At 35.9% G+C, this 22,011-nt stretch overlaps 1 protein-coding gene and 1 long non-coding RNA gene across 2 annotated transcripts; both read right to left on the minus strand.

Annotated features, from left to right (window-relative positions):
* Positions 1-5,118: 5,118 nt before the first annotated feature.
* mrps16 (mitochondrial ribosomal protein S16) lies at positions 5,119-10,876 on the minus strand. The gene is made up of 4 exons (XM_026167671.1): positions 10,694-10,876; positions 8,576-8,606; positions 6,123-6,389; positions 5,119-5,675 (listed from the first exon to the last, which is right to left on the minus strand). The coding sequence occupies exons 2-4, from the start codon at positions 8,586-8,588 to the stop codon at positions 5,542-5,544; spliced, it is 414 nt and encodes a 137-aa protein (XP_026023456.1). The 5' UTR covers positions 8,589-8,606; positions 10,694-10,876; the 3' UTR covers positions 5,119-5,541.
* A 5,059-nt stretch (positions 10,877-15,935) lies between these two features.
* Positions 15,936-18,020, minus strand: LOC113022352 (uncharacterized). Its single transcript, XR_003272421.1, has 3 exons — positions 17,942-18,020; positions 16,697-16,789; positions 15,936-16,565 (listed from the first exon to the last, which is right to left on the minus strand). It is a non-coding gene; the product is annotated as an uncharacterized LOC113022352 (long non-coding RNA).
* Positions 18,021-22,011: the final 3,991 nt, after the last annotated feature.

Consider the following 22,011-nt stretch of genomic DNA (forward strand, 5'->3'; position numbering starts at 1 on the left):
ATAAGTTTACCAGTCTCACAAATAGTCTTCATAAATACACATTCGTTATCCGTTTATTAATATAACCTTTGAGCTTAACGGTAATTAATTAGTAGTGGAAATAATTTCTGGTACGCCTTACAGAAATGTAGCAGTGACAATAATATTGTATGCTGTAATCGCACTGGACAATTAGTGATACAAAACAACTGTTTTATTCTGTGAATAAAAGTATATGTTTTTGTCAATGTACCATAATAACAGAAGCGAAACGCAATATTGTGTCAGGACAATTCACTATTTATGCACAATAAATAAAGGAGCATAGCGCGACAATTTCTGTTCAGCGCCAGACTTGCTTGTAACCTATATCACCAATTATGTTATGAAAATGACGCATTAACTACAACAGCAGACTGACCTTCGTGTAAATGCTTGGAGCAGACTAACCTGTGAGCTGGAGTGTTCTGGGACGTTATATTTGGTCTTTGAATGGCTGCAATCCAGGCCATCCGTCGCCTGTTTGTTACTTCGGAAACATGGCTCAAACAATTTCTCTTCAACGACGTAATCCGATAACAACCGATCTCTTTACCCGTCGGCTTCCCGTGGCTGTCATGCGACCGGCTATTGTAGTTAATAATACAACAGCTTCTTGACATTTTTGTGTTTCTTTTTATCGCTGTGTGACTGATTTCAATTGAAAGCCTGCGTGCGCTAGTACCGCTTGCCACGAGTTCCCAGAATCCTTTGCGGTTCTACCCGTGAATGACGTCACATTTTCAATCTCTATATAATATGCATGTTAAATTTTATATTTGGGGTAAAATATCAAGTCTTTTCAAGTAAACCGGTTCAAGTCCAATTCAAGTCCCAAGTCATTGGTGTAAAAGTCCAAGTCAAGTCACAAGTCTTAGAACATTTTTTCAAGTCAAGTCTAAAGTCATAAAATTAATGACTCGAGTCTGACTCGAGTCCAAGTCATGTGACTCGAGTCCACACCTCTGCCTCACAGTAGTTGCCCATCAACTGATCATCAGCTAGCAATGCAGCAACATAAAAAATAAAGTAAACCTACTACAGAAGAGACGCAAACAGTGGAAAACCGCTGTTTACAATGGCTGAGTCAGCCGTAATGTAGAACGACTTAAGGCCATTCACGCAAAACAGTGCAAAGCAGGTAAAGCATTATATTAAGAATTATGTGTACAGAAATACACTCCAACGTTCTGCAGGTCTATTAATAAGTAGCTTGAAATTTTCTTGAAGGAAGTTCAACCATTTGGTGAATTCCATGATTTAATTTGTTTTTTCCATCATGATTACAACTGTTTATTGTGGTACAAATGAATAACTATTCTTCCAACACTGATTTGTGCAGAAATTACTTATCTCTGGTACATAATGTCCATAAAATGCTTATATTCTTATTAGACATTTTCTTCAGTATTTAACTGAATATGCCAATCACTCTCTGGTCTGTTTCACTTGCTACTTTTTCTTTATTATATGAAATTTAAGTTTAACCCATGAAACCATACATTCCAGTCTGATTGATTTACAGTTATGCATCTGTAAATCTGCAAGTGTGGCACAGATTTTTTTGAATAATAGCTTCATCAGATGTATTTAATAAAATATTCATTCAAATGACTTGAAATTAAAAGAAAAACACAAAAAACACAGAAATTATATTTTGGCTGTATTTCTTTCTTTAAAAATAAGAAATCCATTTATCTCATATTAGCTTTAACCGCTGTGAAAGGAGTAAAATATATGCTCACACCAAGAAGCAGTCATTCTATTTGCTGGTGTTTTAAATTATATTTACAGTTATTCCCAAAGAACTACCACTACTAAAATTAATTGTCACAACATTTCAGTGGCAAAGATGTATTTCCCATGAGCATGCCTAACAAGTATATATATATATATATATATATATATATATATATATATATATATATATATATATAGATAGATAGATAGATAGATAGATAGATAGATAGATAGATAGATAGATAGATAGATAGATAGATAGATAGATCTTTTTAAAAAAAACCTCACACTTACCTTTGTTTTGTGCAAAAAACACACATAATGCAATGAGCACTATGACCACCAAAATAAGTACTATAAGAAAGGTGAAATCCCTCCTCCGGCCATAGAATTGCAGCTGAGTCCACCTTGTCATTTTCCTGTGCATTCAGATGATAATTCCAAACATGAAAATATGAGATATTTCAAGCTCTATAATGTCTTTTACTCCATAAATACATGTAGGCAGACTGTTGTTACATGCTGTGTAATTTTCAGACTGGCAGTATGCTCCTGTCAGCACTTGCAAGCCCTATAAACACTTACCTGTTAGTATCGGATCCACTGTATGTCTCATCAGTGATCAACTGGTCAGCTTAGGCGGTTACTGATTGTCCCCTCCCTAAGCAAACTTTTTTATGTACTGTGGTATGGCATTGCAATCATTTATGAAGTTCCTTGGAACTCACACCCTAGGAAGTTTGCTCACATCACTCCCGTCCTTGCCGATCTGCACTGGTTGCCTGTGAAATTTCGTATTCAATTTAAAATTCTGTTGTTTACTTTTAAAATTACCAATAACACAGGGCCAAGTTATCTTAAGGAACTCTTAAATTCATATCTTCCTACGAGGGCCTTAAGATCTTCCTCACAGTCATTGTTGGTTCAGCCCAGATCTCGCTTGAAGTCTAGAGGTGATCGAGCGTTTGCTCTAGCTGCACCTGAGCTGTGGAACAGTCTCCCGATTGGCATCCGGGCGTCTGATTCTATTCAATCTTTTAAATCACGGCTTAAAACATATCTGTTTGAACTTGCTTTTTCTACCAGTTAAATTCTCGCCTTGCTTCTAGTGAGTTGTCCTAATGTTCTAATGTGTCTGGTTGTTTTGCGCTGTCCTATGCTGTCAATGTTTTCCATCACTGTGTTTGATGGTTCAGCTATACAGCTTTACTCTGCTTTAGCTGTGTGCTATAGTTTATTCTTATTAGTGGTTTTTACCTGTGAACACAATCTCACACTTATATGACTCTGACGTTATAGTCTTAATTATTTTATTATTTTATTGTTGCGTTGCCTATGTCCTCTATCACTGTGTATGATGGTACAGTTCTTCTTTGCTACAGCTGTGTGCTACAGACTGTTCCTATTAGTGGTTTTTATCTGTGAACATAATCCCACACTTATATGATTCTGATGTTTTAGTGTAAATCATTTTATTGTTTTATTGTTTTCATGTAAAGCACTTTGGCATGCCCCTGGCTTTTAATGTGCTCTATAAATAAAGATTGTTGTTGTTGTTGTTGTTGTATATGATACTTTCGAAAGTCCAGAAAACTGACTCAAGTGAGATCAACAAGGTGTAGGTGGGTGAGGCTGGGTTTGGATAGATGTGATTTTCTTTTCTTTCTTTCTTTTTAAACCAGTATTGGATGTAGCCAATGCTACACTGCTAACCACTGTTTAGTGTCACTAATTATACACTTATTGTTTTCAAATGAATGTTCCTATGTACTGTCAAAGGACAGAAAAATATTTAACAAGATAAATTCTTTTAAATTTGCTTTAAAAACCCACTTGTTTCAAGTTATGTGTTATTTACGTAACACTATATCAGTGCATATACTGTATGTGTTTACATTTATTTAGCACCTTTATAGACTCACCGATCACTAAAAGCTTTAGACGTCTGTATGTTTAGTGTCTTCTAGAATAGCAAGTTTATATTCCCGCTGTTTATCCATCATGTGACTTTTTTTTAACTTTCTTAAGGATTTTACAGGAAATCAACTAATGGTACTTACATCATGTAAATTTAAGTTATGAAGTGATTATTAAGAGAAATGCACTGTTGTATTAGAACAGCTATTAAAATTAGCGTTTTTTTAATGCATTTGGCAACTAGTCTTTTATATTCCTTGTTTTTAACAGTTACTTTAATTCTCTTTTGACACTCAACACATGATGGTGAGCATGACTAACTCTTTACTCTTTAGAAATGTTATAAATGAGACTTATAGATAAGATGTTTAAATGACGGAATAAAGCCTTTTTAAAAATAGAAAGGTAAACATGATCCCACATGATTAAAAATGGATCTCAATAGCAGCAAGAATAAAAAAGCTGCGATGAGATTAAACACAATAGTTTCTGAGTTTAACGTCATAAGACATTTAGTCCACACCTCTGTTTGCTTTTAGAAAATAATTTCTGAAACACTACTCAACAAGAAATATTTTTGTTTGATATGTCATGGAAGACTGCACTTTTTGTTTCAACTGTTTTAATTAAGAACAATAATTCAAAGTTACACGGGTTGCCCTGCGGCTCAACCAAGTCACTTTTATTCCACAGTCCTGAAGGAAGTCAAGCAATATCAAAAGCCGCAATACTTCAGTTGTGGAATTGTTTATGCTGTATTTTCAAATGGTCACCTGGGCGTTGTCAAGTGGGTACTAACTCACATCAGTATTCTTATCACTGCCTGACTGACGCATGCCATAGTGGTGCAGTATTGACCAATCCAAGATAAAAAAAAAAAACATTAAAGTCTTAGCATGCGACACACAGAATAAGCAGCTGTTTTAAAAAAAAAAAAGTCACTGCTTATTATGAACTTTGGTCCGGTTACATCATTAATGGCGGTCCTTTGGTTTTTTTTAAAAACAAAGAATAGTGACTATATCTACAAATTGGAGTGTTTATGTCGCAAAAGATGATGAACGTGAGCTTTGCTGTGCTCTGCAAGTAATAATACAAGTCAGTGTTGCACGTATAAATCCATTGATATCTGAATTCGATCTGTAAATATTGAATGAGAAACTGTTGCTATGCTGTTTAATTTAAAACAGAAAAAGGACTGCTGCAAAGTGGTTCCAAAAACAGAGCCTGGCTTTACGTGACATGTGTCCCAAGCCATAAAGTGTCATGACACAGTCAGCAAACACAGGGGTGGAGAATTATCAATTAAACTCCGGCAGCAATCATACTAACAAACGCACCCTTTTTTTTTTTTTTTATTACTTTCTATTTGATACAACTGATTGTGTGCAGATTCAAATACACAAAGGATGAGAAAAGAAGAATGAACACTGACCAAAGAAGGATGGAATGATTTCAATATTTATGAATCCATTTCAAAGTAAACAAAACAAACTGATATTCATTAAAAATGCTTTGTTAGCGTGAATAAGCAATAAAGGCCTTCGTTAAGACACAGGATAATAAATACAATCTGCAACTAAACCCCAAACAGACGCAGTTATATTGAAATACTTTAATTAGGTCTCATAAAACACCATATGCAAACTGCTGCTGTCTAAAATTATATAACTGTATTAAAGAAAAAGATGCAATTTTATGAAGCATCTGATCAAAAATTAATCACATGAAGAAGCTACTGACAGAGCCAAAACTACAATATGACATATTTTGAGTTTTCATGAACAGTTCACACAGCAAGTCAAATTAGTGAGTTATTTTTCAAAATAATTGTGGCAACTGGATGGTCACGCAAAGTCTACAGCTTTAACTCTCAACATCAGCCTGCTTCTGTCCCTCTTTCGGAGATTCCTCTGTTTCTGTTTCTGTCTCCATTTGGGCTCCTCGGCGCTCTGCCTCTGTTATTGTCATGGGGTGAAGAGGGAAAAATCCGGACAACCCTACAAAAGATAGGTGAAGACGACAACATTCACAATAAGTATTTCAAACAATACAGAGGAGACAGGTAAATATCCTAACATCTTCTTTAACTTAAGGATAATGACTAAAAAAAGGATAATAAAAAAGAGATAGTATTATCTAAATACTGACAATTTTCACTTTGTGTTTTCAGTAGGAATTTACAATCTATTGATGCTAATGTCATCTGAGGGCACAGCAAACACATCACAGTGCAAAAGTCGTAATTTAGAGTGTGTGCAAAGCAATTAAAGATTACAAAACCTGGTGAAGAAAAAGTAATAAAATGCTAAATAAATATTGTCTAATAGGTGTAGATGCCTACAAAAAAAAAATCAGGCGTAAACCAGTTCTCAGGAACAGAATGACAATAAAATTTCCCAATGATGAAGACTTCAAAAGAATACGTTTATGCAGCAAATACACACCCAGGAGTTTGGCAACCGGCTTTGTAGGGTGTGCTCCACATCCAATCCAATACTTGATTCGGTCGAAATTGAAACTGACAAGTTTCTCGTTGTAGATGTTCGGAAGCGGGTCGTAGGAACCCAGCTGCTCAATATATTTACCATCTCTTGCCCTTTTGTTGTAAGCTGCCACAATGCGATAAAATGGTCTGTTAGCCTGTTTGTGGCCCGCAAGAGCGAATCGAATCACAACGTGACCTCCGTGGTACTTCTTTAGTAGGAGTGATGCTAAAGAAGAAAATAAGCATCAAAAGCATTGTCAAAGACAGGAAAACATGACTTTCTTTAATTGTTACATACCCATATATGTAAGTATATGTTATACTATTATAGGCATTCAACTACCAAATACAGAAACACATTAAAATCTTACTTAGCACCCACTGTTGTCAACATCTTTGCTGCTTTAAACAAAATTACTTTCTTAAACAATATGAAGCAATGGGAAGACCAAATTTGAAAAGTTCTCTTGCATTTTATTTTTGTTATGTATTCAGGTTTTGTTGAATCCGTTGCTTTTCCCCTTTTTCGTGAAACAATCCCTGCTTCTGCCCTGCACATAAACTCTACTTATATTAAATGTTCTAACTAAGATTAACCTGTTTTAGAGGCAAATATAGCCCAGTATTGCTTCTCATGTGAAAGGATTTAGTTCTTTATGCATTTTACATAAATTTTAATCATTCTAATTGTTTCTAATAATTTCTAATTGTTTGAAGGAAAAAGAAGAAGAATTGAACAGTAAACCATGATTTTTGTTTCTTAGCATAATTCATATTAATAACCTTTGCATGACTTTACTTGCATTTAATCAACCCCACTAAGTGCATGTCTTTGGACTGTGGGAGGAAGTCGGCATACCCAGAGAGAACCCACTCAAACACGTGGACACAGAAACTTAGGATATTCTTGCTGTGAGACAACAGTGCTAACCACCATGACAGCATGCTGCCAACTAAAAAGTGTAATGTTCTCATATACTCTGACAATAAGCGTGATATTTACAAAAAAAAAAAAAAAAAAAAGACACATACTGGTATGCTGTCAAAATAATTTTGAACTTAAGCAATTGTGTTACACTAATTGCACTACTCAGTTTTGCAGTTGTAGTTTGTATAGTTTTCTAAGACTTTGTGTAACTTTTCTTTCGTTACTTTTTATCTTTTTTGCAGCTGATAAAAGTGTAATCTATGACGCAAATTGCGCAAATTTACCAAACAATGAACTCATTGTCATGCTCAAGAAACTAGTTTGAGAGGATCTGAGCTTTGCCCCAAAGTGAGTCTGAGCAATCAGAAGATGGGTACACTGTGGTCTTAAAGGGATGGACACGATCAACAACAATGTTCAGGTACACTGGCATTTAAATTATGCTCAATTAGTACAAAGGGGCCTGAAAATGAGCTGAGAAAATGTCTCCCATACAATTCCACCATCACCAACAGCCATTGGTACAAGGCAGGATGGATCCATGTTTGCATGTTGTTTACAACAAATTCTGAGCTCAGATCTTCTATTTTCCAATTTTGGTGAGTCCATGTGAAGTGTAGCTTCAGATTCCTGTTCTTAGCTAAGAGTAAATGGGAATCAGTGTGATCTGCTGCTGCTCTGGCCCATCTGCTTCAAGGTTCAACGTGTTTTACATTACACACGTTCTCCTACATGTTCTCCCCCCCAAAATATTCAGACCAGCCCATCTGGCACCAACACCTATGCCACATTCAAATCAAATCAAATCAAATCACTTTTATTGTCACATCACATGTGCAGGCACACTGGCACAGCACATGCGAGTGAAATTCTTGTGTGCGAGCCCCACAAGCAACAGAGATGTGCAAACACAACAACACAAACGAGCAAAATACAAGAATGGCCAACCTGAAACTAATAAATATATGTACAATATATAATAGTGTATGCATTCTTCCACATTCTGATGCTCGGTTTGAACAGGTCTACCCATATGGAAAATAAACAGTAAAAACTTATAAAAGACTCGCATAAGATAGGGCCTGCTTCATATAGTGAATCATATAAGGCTTATATGATTTACTCATGAAAGTGGCCACTTTCTCATTACTTTCATATATTGTTTTAGTACATATTCAAAACATACAAGTTTCATTTATATAATTTTTCAAGGGATCTTATGTGTGTTTTCACGCTTGTATGCTTTTCATACAAGTTTCACACAAGACAGATACAAACTTTATAAGATTTATATATATCTTTTCCATATGGGTATATGCCCACATGGATAGAGTTTCTGCCATGTGATTGGCACATTAGAGATTTGCATTAATAAGCCGTATACCTAAAAAGAAAAAAAAAGGTATGATGGTGAGAATTATAGGGTCGAGTTCATACTGACCACAACAATTGGGGGGGAAGCCTGTTAAGACTTGGATACTCACATAAATGTACCATGGTGTCTGCGGAAATATCCTGCAATAGGCAAAGAGTCACATTTAAAACAAAGTGTAAATAGCTATATTTTATAAATAACACATGACTGTTAATAATCCTGAAAAATATAATTAAACCACATCAGGGGCGGAGCGTGGGGGTGGCTTACGGGGCTTAAGCCCGGGTTGTTTTGTCAGAAGCCCGGGGTATTTTGGAGTGTAATTTTTTCATAGTTAGATGCCTGGCTGACAACTGTATAAAACAAAAAGTACACACAATATTCGAAGCACATAGTGCACACTGTGGGAATTTACGACTGTGCGTGAATCCCCCCCTGATATTGGTATGATCCAAGCTCAGGCACTAAGCGACTGAGCGAGGGGGCGGGGGGAGCTGCTGCCCGTGAGTGCGCTGTTGGAGAGACGGAGCCAGCCATACTAAGGAGAGCTTAAGTTTGAGCAGGTACCAAAGCAAATCATTCATACCGTACAAATAATGTAAATATGACAGTGCATCACGAAAGATTGATATGAAACTGATCACTTGACCAATATTATTTTACTTGCTCTTCAAGTGAATCAACAAATGGCGAAATGAAAAGCCGAACAAATGCTATTTTTTAGAGAGTCTTAGCTTACGTGTGTTTATTTCATATTTTCAGTTCTTACCCTCCCCGACTAATTCGGTTTCAGTTATGTACTGAAATATAAGAATGGACATAAGGGGCTTCTTTCAAAGAAAAAACTCAGGTAAATGTTATTTTATATATTATGCTTTGTATGTTGTTCAGTATATTTCTATGCAAAACAAGAGGGATTTCAGTACACAGCAGGATATTCACATTTGTAACCAGATATTTACATACACTTTAGGGAGAAAACATAAAACATTTTTACTGTACAACATCAATTTAGAGTAAACTTTTGTTTTAGATAAATATTGAAATATATTTTGAATTAGTTAAATGTCAGAATAAAGAGAGACAGAGCTGTCTATTTTTTATCACTTTCATTAAATTTAGGAGTACATGTACACTAAGTTTGTTGTTAATTAACAAGAAACTCCAGACGATTCCATTCTGAGCTGAAGAAGCTTCTGATAGGTTAGTAGAGTCCATGTGAGTAAATTGGTGGCACACCTGTGGATGCATATAAGGCAAAACACAGAGCCTGTTTCTTTGACATGGGAAAATCCAGAGATGTCAACCAAAACACCAGGAAAAGAACTGTGGAGCTCCATAAGTGTGGCTCAATTTGAATACAATTTGGTGCCATTTGCAATTAAAAAACACAGACAGTTTCTCTCTTTACTCTTAAAGTTAACAAATATGTTTTTATATTTATCAATCTAAAAAAATAAACATTTAGTCTGATTTGATGTTACAATTAAAAAAGTGTTTGTGTTTTGATCTGAAGAGTTTGTAAATATCTGGTTTCAACTGTATATTTGATGATTGTCAGCACAAAGAGGGAGAGAGAGGAGCAGAGATTGAGATGGAGAATGAGGACAGAACAGAGATGAACAAGAGCAGGTGAGACACACATGTTAGTCAAATGGTTGCTTACTAAAAGTATCACCGTATAGGTACTCATGTATCTCGTACCTAGTGTTTCTTTTTAGGTTTGCTATTTTTCAAATTCTATATTTATTAAGTTCTGCAGGCTTGTTTGCACAACAAGGCTAAATAATTATATAAACTTTTCTCAATCTAAATATTGTACTTTGGTAGAATTAAATAAATAAGTGTAGTGCAGGTCTATGATGATTTTTAGTGCTACTATCATCTAGTTCTGATTCTGGTTATGTCTTGGTTAAGTCCTCAGTAATCCTGCTTTTGAACTGTTGTAGTCCTGTTTTAATTCTGGATCAGTTCTGGGTCTGGTTGAATTGGGGTTTAGTCCCTGTGTCTTGATACAGCCCCGACTTCGTTCTGTCTTGCCGCTCAATTAAAAAACTAGTTTAAGGTGTCCTGCATGTGTGATATATATATTTCCCTATATGAAGTCATTCTTTTTTGAACAAAACTCAAAACAGAGCCTATTAACATCCGAAGAAAACCTGACTTTGCACAGGCTCTCCCGTTTTAAGAGCGATGGGTTTGAAAAATAAAAATAAGCAAAACTTACCTCAGAGGACGCGTGTAGGACGTAAAGACAAATCTTTTCAGATGCCGCCGCTTTTTAACTCCTTGCACAGATGATGTATTAAACGATAAGAAGCGTATGTTTTCCCCCGGAGAGACAGTGTGACTTTCCTTTAGGGCGCCGCCATGTTTTAAAAGGAAGTTACGTACGGCGGCGTAATTTCATCCCCGGGACGCTAGATGGCGGAGTGGCATTGCTGTCCGCTGAACCACCGTCTACAGAAGGCCCGCACCAGCTATTAATCTGTGCAAGAAAACTAAAGTTAGTAGGGGAGTTCATGTATCAAACTGCAGTATTTCCTGAGTCATTCTGAAGAAAAGACAGCCTGTGAAGTGCCTCTAGAACGGCAATGTAAGTAATTACACATCCACGAATGTTTATAATGCAGGTCATTTAGGACCGAGGCACTTCAGGGAGAGGCAGAAGTCGTAATAATCCTTATGACAGTAAAAGTAGACATCAGACATAAAACATCATACATACATACATCACATTGCTTATTCAAGCCAATATATATTTATTTTTTAACAATTATTTTCTAAACATTGTCCATTTTGCATCTTACAACTTTCAAACAGTACAATATTACTCTCACAGCCATCAGGATATTAAATACCACCTTGCTCGTTAATTGCAATAGATGGTAGTGTGTTCATTATTTTATGTATATTTTTTTTTACCCTTTTTATATGTCCTTTTTTCTCTTCCTTATAGTTATATTCATTTTTGTCTATATTTTTTTTTTCAATGCCGCAGCACTGGCACATAATTTCTACAATAAAGATATTATGATTCTGATTCTAAATTACAGGGACTACAAATGTAAAGTGTAATTCAATGGAACCAAAAAATGACCACAAAATTGTACTCAGGGAGAGTACTCAAATTCTCAGTGCTTTTGCTGATTTTATCAATAAATAAAACACAGATTTTAGAGCTTCGTGCTCTGTATTAATTATATTCATTCTATTCAGGGGATGAATAGGCCTACATCAACTGTGAATACACCTAAATGAATACCCAATTGAACCTGAATGAATATTGACAATACCAGCCATTTCATTTATGATTATGAGTTGGTAAATATTATCATCTATCACTCAAAGTAACACTCTCTGGGTGCAACATCATTGCGAGTCATGTAATTCTTCTCATCCTGCCTGTAATTTCCACTTAACACATCTTGCATGAGCAGCACTTTGAGTTTCAAATGAGTTTGGCAGAGTTCCTGAGAGTGATCATGAATTTGGGGGGGGGGGGGGTCATTGCTTTGCCTGACGTGTCCCAAGTTTTCTGGCTACTCATCGCCCAACTGCTCCCCCGCCACTGCTGGTCTCGGAACATGGTGATTTCACACTCCTGTTGTGTAAGCCTTGTTTTTCTGTGAGTGTGTGTGACACACATGTGAGGAGAGGTCACCAAAGACACACAAAAAGAGATGGGCCCTTGTTTGTAATTCTGCAAATGTCCAACTATTGCTGGATCACTCAGAGCCCGCAATCGGTTAAAAGAGATGTTACTCAAGAATATGTTTTTCATTTGCTTGTTTTTTTAATTGTTTATATGCCACATTTTGCTCTCAAAAAATCACTTGTACAAGAATGAATCAAAACTAGGAATCATTCATCCATGAAGCATTACATCTGTGTATGCTGCAAAATATTTTACAAGTAAATAAAGACAATGCTCTCCAGAGTTCCAAAAATGAAAAGCATTTAATGGTATACTGTGTTGAAAACGTATATAACTGACTTAATTTATAATTATCATAACCCCTAATTCTTTAATTTGACAGAATAACAAGATTTCAAGCATATTAGTTTAAAAAGATTTGAAAATTTTGTCATTTTGGTTTGTCACAGAAATAATTTCAACACTTAAAACCCTTTCTTGTCAACACACATCATTGGAATTTGGATCATTACTGAGTGACCATGTTTTTTTCCTTCTGTGTAAGAATCTGAATATGAATAGAGGCTTTACACAGTTAGGCAGCAAACAAAATGCATCTTACATGGTGAATCGGCAATGCGTGATTATCTGAACGGTGACATTGATTCTAGTTGTGGCTCACTCTCTCGTGAGGACCCCATGCTCTTTGGGATACCAAGACGAGTTGTTCGTCCTCTAATCATCTGTGACAGTTCAGTTAGAGACGCTCAGATGACCAGATATTTTTCTAAGAAGAAAGCAAGAGGAGTCTGCTTTAAATGAAAGAGGCTGCTCCAGTTGTTTAAGCCATACATGTCTGGATTTAATTTGATTATGGGGAAGACCCTACTAGTGTACTCAAAACTTAGCTTTCACGTTGTGTCCTTTACAAAAGCGCCTGCCTTTAAGTGCAATATATAGGCAATATTTACATTAGAGTTGCAAAAAAAAAGCATGCTTTCCTCTCTATGCAATATAACAGGATACATCTTTTGGCATAATTGTTTACATGACTAGAAAAATTTGAAAAATCAATCTTAATTTATAACCTCAGACTAGAATGTTTTTGACTATTTGAAACACTACAGTACTAGGTGATTTTTACATTTCAACTTTATTCACTAAATGTCTCACACTCAAAGACAAATTTCCAGTACTGGACCGGATAGACATTCACCCACCACTGAAATAGACACACTTGTTCAATTGCTTGTTAATGCAAATAGCCAATCACATGACAGAAAAACCTGCTGAAATTCAAATTGAGTTAGAAGAAAGGTGATTTAAGTGACTTTGAACATGATGGCATTTTTTAATGCCAGATGGGCTGGTCTGAGTATTCCATAAATTACTGATCTGCTGGGATTTTCCCACACAAACCATCTTTAGGGTTTACAGAGAATTGTCCTTAAAAAGAGAAATTATTCAGTGATGGCTGGTGAGTTTTCTTGAACATGACATTGAGTTTACTGCACTCAAATGGCCTCCACAGTCACCAGATCTCAATCTAATAGAGCACCTATGGGATGTGGCAGAATGGGAGATTCACATGATGGAGCAACTGTGTGATGTTATCATTTCAATATTAAGGTTGTTTGATTTAGTGATATGAAAAAGTCATATCATGACATCATTGCTATAGCAACACCTTGTTTTTACATTCTCTAGTGTACACAACAGTAAGATAAGCCTAGGCTTATATACCAGTGAGAATGTAAAATGAGTCAACTAAGTATCAGTAGTTGCATTCCATATGTGATATGGATGGTTAGGGTGTGTACTACTGAAGACAAATGGCTTTAGACTTCACTTTAAGGGACAAATATCAGAATTCCCATGTACATCTTTGCAAGCAAGTACTCCCAAAATCTGTTTAAGTATTCAACTGAATCCAGAACTGCTTAAAGGTAGACTTATTTGCTGAAAGACACTAAGACTACCTTCTGTTGCAATCAGGTCCCTCCTTGAAACTGTCAGATACAATCAATGACATGTTATACATCTTAGAAAGATGGCCGTCTTTTCTATATTTATAGTCAAAGCACTGCAGTGTTTTTTTCCCTGTATATTTTGTTAAACCTGAAAATGTGAAATTGAAAATGTGCATAAAAGGAGAAGAATAAATCTCAAATCAAATCACTTTTATTGTCACATCACCTGTGCAGGTACACTGGTACAGTACACGCGAGGGAAATTCTTGTGTGCGAGCTTCACAAGCAACAGAGGTGTGTAAATCTTGATTGATCTTGGGGTTCTTCAGTTTTACTCCCCTATTCAGTTAAATGTCATTTGGGTTTGCATAAGAAAACTCACAGAGCCAGTCCAGAACCGGTCATGAACCGCATGACAAGATAAGCCAGGAGAGATCTTTATGTTAGAATAAGAGGTGAAAAGACACTGCAGATGTCAATTTTTCATTTCTTGCCTGTTAAACAATGTTGAGAAGTAAAGTCAACAGCTGTAACGAACATTTTCATCATATTTTCTTCACATCCCTAACGTAAACAAATATTGCATGTTAATAGGAAGAAAAAATATTTTTAGAACAAAATATAGCTGGATAGACGTGTTTTAATCAGTAAGCATGACCTAATCTTACCGTCTAGGATACCTCATAGGTCCTTTATTTTCCTGACTTTGTGTCAGGTTTCTTTTTAAGACTACTAATGTGCTGGAGGGACATTCAAAGAAACTTAGTTCCCTCTTTGTTCTCTAGCTGGTGTTTGACATAGGTCGTAATTTAAAGTATGGAGTATTATCTTGAGGTGGAGGTATTTTGAAGGAGACAGATGCAGCAGCTTCTCGTGTTAAAGCAAATTAATAGTGTGCATGTTATGCTGACCCTAATGAGCATTAAAGCAAATGTGCATGTAACTTAAGTTAAGAATAATATTTTAAACTCGGCAGTTTTACGTTCATATTCATAAGATTCATCAGTGTGGTTAGTCAGAATAATGGACCTTTTGAATCACAAGCACCGTGTGACTTCTAGACTGTCAGCTCTTTGTGATTTCCTCTGCTTTTTTAAGCATCTGTGTCCTTCTTGAGCGGAGATAGATGCTGACCCTACACTCTAAGAAATAAAATGTTGTATTTACTCCACCCAGTTATGTCAACCGGTTCCACACAACTGGGTTAGTGAAATATAAAATGTATGATACATTTAATTTGAACAAGAAATTTTAAGTACATCTGATAAGGTTTGGATAATTAAATGCAAATCAAAAGAATCATGTTGTATTAGCTGAATATCATAATGTTGATATAACTAACCTTGTTGATTTAAATTGAGAAGACTAAATAAAACCTACTCAACCAAAACAAGCTGTACTTACTTTGAGAAATAACATGTTGTATTTACTCCACCCAGTTATGTCAACCGGTTCCACACAACTGGGTTAGTGAAATATAAAATGTATGATATATTTAATTTGAACAACAAATTTTAAGTAAATCTGATAAATCTACTCACCCAAAACACGCTCTACTGAAACTATAGGATTAAATCACTTTAACAGAATTGCAACTTAGTCTATTTAAGTTTGTAAATTAAATAAATCGAACACAAGTTTATTCAGTTAACCTAACTTTAATAACACTTTGTGTAAAACTTGTTGAAGCACACTTTGAGCAATTCAAATGCTTCTAGATCTTTTCCCCCAAACAATCTTTACATATATTCAAGTGCATTTTAGGTGCAGGAAGACAAGATACAGAATGTCATGTTAAACTGAAATGATTAAAACTGGAAAGTGTTGTGATTCCAACATTTTTAACATTAACATGACTTAATTTAAACTTGATTGGACTACAATGAAAATCCCACAATACAGCCCTGCAAACAGCAGGTAGAAATTACTTTTGTGTCATTTTTGTCCATATTTAGAAAAATAACCTTTGCTTCAAAACTTAAACTGAAGTCCAAAGTTAGGAGCAGTCTTTTTCAGTGTAGTTGGATGTTGGTAAAGGTTCAAGAACAAAGAACGCAGAAAAGTGAAAGGCCTTGCAGAAGTTCTTGTGGCAATTCAAACTGAACAGTTTATGAAGTGCAAGGAGAAGGGTTCGAGAACCTTAAAGTTCAGTGTCCTCTATAGTTCAGTGCAGGCTGTTTCACTCAAGCAGTTTGTTTTTCAGAACCTGCACCTTCATGGATAGGTTGTTCCCATCCAACTCCATCGGCACCTTCTGAAGAAATTCAAATGTGTATTTCAGGTGCTTTGGGTAGCTCAGATTTAGACTATAGATTGGTCCAAGCAGGAGGGCACAACCCTTTGCCACATCACTAAGAGCTTGCAGCACAGTGCATCCTTCTATGATGACAGCAATGTCCTCAGGTGTATCTGCAGAGTTTGCTCTCATGTCTGACAACATAGACTCCCAAAGTCAGCTGCTCTGTTTCTCTGCTTGCACCAAGATCCACATCCTTTAAATAAAAATTTAAAAAAAGATAAGTTAATTGCGTACATATACATATGGACAAGTAAGTCCACCTTCCATTTCCAATCCCAAATTTAAAAAAGGAAAATAACTGATCGTTTTCCTTTTTTAACTTACCAAGAATTCCTTGAACAGGTCATCTGGCTTTTCATTTAAGTAGACACAGACAGCTTTCAGAATGCATTCCTGTCAAACATCAACGCTGGGATTCTGGTGGAGATAAGAACTCAATATGATAGAAGTTTCCTATTTTGGTTCCTTTCAACCTCTTTACAAAAGAAAGTCAAAAATATTAACACATAGCAGATATGTGATTAAGCAATGTTTCATAACTCACATCAGTGATGTGCAGTGAGGTTCATGATTGGTAAGGCACTGACTCCTCTGTGTCAGATTAACAAATATATGAACCCAAAAATCGAAGCTTTTCAATTTTGACATTACGTGAAAGCTTTCATTTTTGCTTTAATCAATTCTAGATTGTTCAACAATATATTTAATAATTGTGCCCCTAAAAATATTAAAATTAAATAGAAGATTAGAACTGGGCAATATGGACTTAAAATCCTATCATGACATTTTGTGGATAACAATAAGTCTGTGAAGGTTCACAGTCATCCAGGTCATCGTAGTCTGAGGAGCTTGGAAAGAAAAGTGAAGCTTCTTCAGTGAAGATTTCTGACACTAAACCAGAAATCAACATGGAGTCGAATTCTTTCAAACAATGTAGCAACTTAATTGATGCACATTTCTAAAATACACTACACATTCATTTCATTCTTCAAACTACAGGATCGCTGGCGCTCCCAGTGGTCATTACTGATGTCAGGGAGCAGGTGCGGTAGATGTTGGGAGTAATTTTAAAACTGTCGGTCTTAGTAGGCAAGTCTCATCTTAACAAGAATCGCAAAAGATTTTGGAAAATTACACCGAAGCAGGTTCAACAATATTTGTTAAATGTTTTCATACTTCTAACATGTGTGAGAGGTATACAAGCTAGAGCAGGGGTGCCCAGTCCCGGTCCTCGAGAGCTACCGTCCTGCAGCTTTTAGATGCATCCTTGTTCCCACACACCTGAATCAAATGAATGGCTTGTTATCAGGCCTTTGCCAAACATGATGGCATGCTGAAGAGGTAATCAAACCATTTGATTCAGCTGTGTTGGAGTAGGGATGCATCTAAAAGCTGCAGGATAGTAGCTCTCGAGGACTGGGATTGGGCAGCCCTGAGCTAGAGTGTTAAAAAATTTGCCAGGCATTATTTGTTTAAAAAAAAAAATGCAAAAGTATTCCCGAAAGTGTCAGATGTGTATCAGTTAGTATACATTAATCAAATTTGTCATCCTTAAATTGTTGTACTTACCAAATAATCCTCAGATGGCGATGGATTCTATCCAGGATGCTAAGCGCAAGTCTCAGTTGAAAATGGCGGATGATCAAACTTCCACACTGCACATGTGCAAACTCAGAAGTACGGAGAGCCTATTAGGACAATCCTCTTTAAATTAAAGTGCTCTTCATTTTAAATGAACTTTTTACATTGGATTTAATTTACTGCATTTTGTTGTATTGAAATATTATCTTGTTAATTAAATTCAAAACAACATACTTGTGTTTAAAGTTAAAAATCAATTGGTGGCATTAGTTTTAACATGAAGCATTTACATAATGCAACCAACATCAGTGTGTCATTTCTTAGAGTGTAATGAGCATTAAAGCAAATGTGCATGTAACTTAAGTTAAGAATAATATTTTAAACTCGGCAGTTTTACGTTCATATTCATAAGATTCATCAGTGTGGTTAGTCAGAATAATGGACCTTTTGAATCACAAGCACCGTGTGACTTCTAGACTGTCAGCTCTTTGTGATTTCCTCTGCTTTTTTAAGCATCTGTGTCCTTCTTGAGCGGAGATAGATGCTATGGTTGCAGAGAGCACCTAATGGAAAGACATGATTTGGTCACACATGGGGGGTCAAGTGATCTCTTTTTTCTGGAAGGATCTTTCAGATGGTTGTGCTGAGACTAATTGTGATTGCATGCAAAAAGGACGCATTGCTTATATCTTCACTAACAAAGAGACCTTTTCATTTTCTGTTTCTTTTTTCTAATATTTGTCAACTGTCACAGCCACAGATTAAAGAAAAGATGTTCTGTTTTCTTTGAAATTGAGGGGAATGTGTTTGTCTGCCTAAGTCAATAAAGTGTTGAATGTTCCAAGTAAAGCACAACTTGTTTCTTGTGAAAAATAGGGTGTACCCCTAATTCTAGGGTTTATCGTTCATTAATGTTCTCACTAAATGTTTTCTAATACAATTACATTCGCTCCAAAATGATGCCCTGGCTTCCTTTTTATGCAAAGCAAAGAAGAGTGTAAAACATATTTTGACTTGGACTTTATTGCAATCATTTTGATTTGGCCCAACACAAGCCCAACATTTTAAAACTATTATGTAGATTAAGTTATGTAAATGTTAGAAATTGTACTAGCCAGAGCGTTTTGAGATTCTGGCTCTTTCCTGTTTTGGATGATTTTTTTTTTATTGTTATTTTAACATATGTTTTCACTGCATAACTTTCTTATGCTTTATGATGGGTTTCCATCTGACATCCATGCCATAAAATGCCATAGACTGCTGGCTTATTTGTGGTTTATAGGGTTTCTAAAGTAGAATGGGAGGCAGAGCTTTCAGCTATAAGGCCTCTCTTCTATGGAACCAGTTCCCAGTTTGAATTTGGGAGACAGACTCTCTTTACTTTTAAGATTAGGCTTAAATCTTTCCTTTTTGATAAAGCTTATAGTTTGGGCTGGATCAAGTGACCCTGAATCATCCCTTAGTTACACTCCAATAGGCCTAGGCTGCAGGGAACTTCCCATGATGTACTTTTTCTTCTGCAATCGTCTCTTTTTGCTCTCTGTGTTTAAACACCACTACTGTATTTAATCATTAGCAGTTATTAAACTCCAGCTCTCTGTCCTGCAGTTTGTTTTTTAGTTCTGGGTTCTGCCGGAGGTTTCTTCCTGTTAAAAGGGAGTTTTTCCTTCCTTTTTCAGTTTTAATGCTAAAGATGCTTCTCAGGGGAGAGGTGAAACATTTCCAAGAAACTTAAAGAAGTCCAATCGCTTTCTTTTCAAGATCCTGAAATTAAAGAGTTTATATGTGGAGAGTCAAGCACCTGATGGTGTAGTACTTGTCTGTAGGTGCTACGCAGAGCGTTGTAGACCCACCTGTGCATGTTGGATGTGTGTGTTGTCAAACACGGGCTATTCTGTTTGGTTTGCTGTTGCAGGCATTTTTGGTGCTTTTTGTCTGTCACTTTTATCTTAGTTTTTATTGCTACCTACTCTTTGTGGGGACCAACCAATCATCATTCCATCTACGTGTAATATCAGCAGTGTCAGCGCTTTGTGCTGGGTCACACAAGTGCATCTCTGTCATTGGTTGTTGTTCATTGCTCGTTTAGAATGAATTTACGCAATCCACTTCTCTGCATAGGCAAATAGCTAAGCAAACAGACACTAAGATTCGACCCTAAATCCCCAATCAAGCTCAGGAGACTGTTACAAGTTGGTCGCAGAAAACAAGAGGAAGGGGATGATAGCCAACAACTGGTTGTTTGCTGTTTTGTTCAGTTGTCTGTTACTATTGCAACAAGCTTGGTGGATGTGTCAGTGAGATTTGAAGTTTTTAGGAGAAAACTATATGAACATAAGTTGAAATATGATGTGTATTTTGTCAGACTGAGAGTTCTTGGTGCAGTTGTTCAGGTTGTGTTTCATTTATATTTACGTTTATGTAAATCTGCAACAAACCTGTGACAAGCCTGTGACACTATGAGTGCAGTGAGTTGTGTGTAGTCTATGTTCACATAGACGTACAGATGGAGAGAAAACTTTGGTTGGAAATTCAAGCTAACATTAATTTATTCAGTATAGAGGTTTAGCACAAGGTAAAAGGTTTTTTTTAAAAAGTCAGTAATTATACTACTGAATTTGTGAAGTTAACTAGTTGCTTGTTACAACCTAAAATGGCAGCGGGACACTATACCTATAAATGTAATTTTAAAAAATAAATAATGTGCAATAAGAAGACACTAACGCTGATTCAGAGTTCAGTTAACATATTGCATGTTTATGTAATTTTCTTTAGAGGTGAATTAATGTTTAACTGATACAGCGTGAGTAGAATTATTACCACTTTAATACTTCACTTTAATACCACTTTAACTGAAATCAAAAGGGACATGTAGCATTATTTCTCTAAATAATGCTAAAAACTTCTAAAAAAAATTTCATGTTTTCCCCGTGGTCTCACTGGGTTGTCTCTCACTTCCCTGACTGCAAAAACATGCAGTCAGGGTAAAAGATTTTGTCTCCCTAACCGACTGACTGGTGACCTGTACAGCATGTACCCCGCCTCTCGCCCTATAGTAGCTATAGGTTCCATCCCCTCTGTGACCCTTAATTGGATAATGTGGAAAGAAAGTGGGTAGATGGAACTAAAAAAGAAATCATGTAAAATAAGGTGATATGTTAACTCATTTGGGCACTGATAACACCAGTTTCGATCAATAAGCTACAGACTGAGACTTCGAGACACATTTTTATTTCCTATTTATTTATTATTATTTTAACAGAATTGAAGACATTTCACAAACAGAAAAATCGCAGGATAATCATGTACTATCCAGTGTATGCCTGCATGATCAGCTCATTGTAAACATCCGCTTTCACCAAGACAATTTCTCAAAGCTTATTTCTCATAGGCAGTCTTGTGCAAAATAAAAATAAACTTTGGCCTTGTGGCCATGTAGAAGAAATATGAATAGACAAAAAAAAATTTCAGTTTCCAGTGAGAAAATTGCTTTTTGATGGCCTTAACATCATATTTAGACCAAGTGGCTCTGTCAGAGTAAACGCTGATTGTAGAAAAGTAGCACATAGGATATTGTTTGTTTTACCTACTATGAAAAATATAGTTGCAGTAGAGAATCAGATTATGTATATATACTGCATATGAGGGATTGTTACAGACTAAACACTCGATATGCATTATATATTTATAATTAGCTTCATCTTAAATTGCTATAATACTAAAACATTTTATTTATTAAAGAGTGATGACTACAAACTAATTTTATATCACATAATATATTTTCCTAACAGTTTTTATCTGTTAAGAATCTTTACATTTACATTATATGGTTTTATTTCAGTAAAGAAAGTGAATAATTCTGCAGCACAGACCTGATCCAGCAAGCACATCTGGAGCATACATCCCTAAATCGCTGAGAGTACTTCTTTAATTAACATTTTTACTTCCTTTTTTTATTTCTGTGGTCATATCTTGGAAAGACACACATATTTTTTGCTACTTGTCTTTTGTAGAGTCCTATTGTGCATGCACAATGGCGACAGGGTAAAAACTGTGAA

Source organism: Astatotilapia calliptera, chromosome 5 (genome assembly GCF_900246225.1).
Source record: "Astatotilapia calliptera chromosome 5, fAstCal1.2, whole genome shotgun sequence".
Taxonomy (NCBI): Eukaryota; Metazoa; Chordata; class Actinopteri; order Cichliformes; family Cichlidae; genus Astatotilapia; species Astatotilapia calliptera.

Bases quoted from the DNA above. Each gene is read 5' to 3' on its own strand.
- mrps16 (XM_026167671.1), bottom strand. The intron at 5,676-6,122 runs GTGTGTATTTGC...TATCTTTTGTAG, and splicing joins GCCGGTTGCCAAACTCCTGG to GGTTGTCCGGATTTTTCCCT.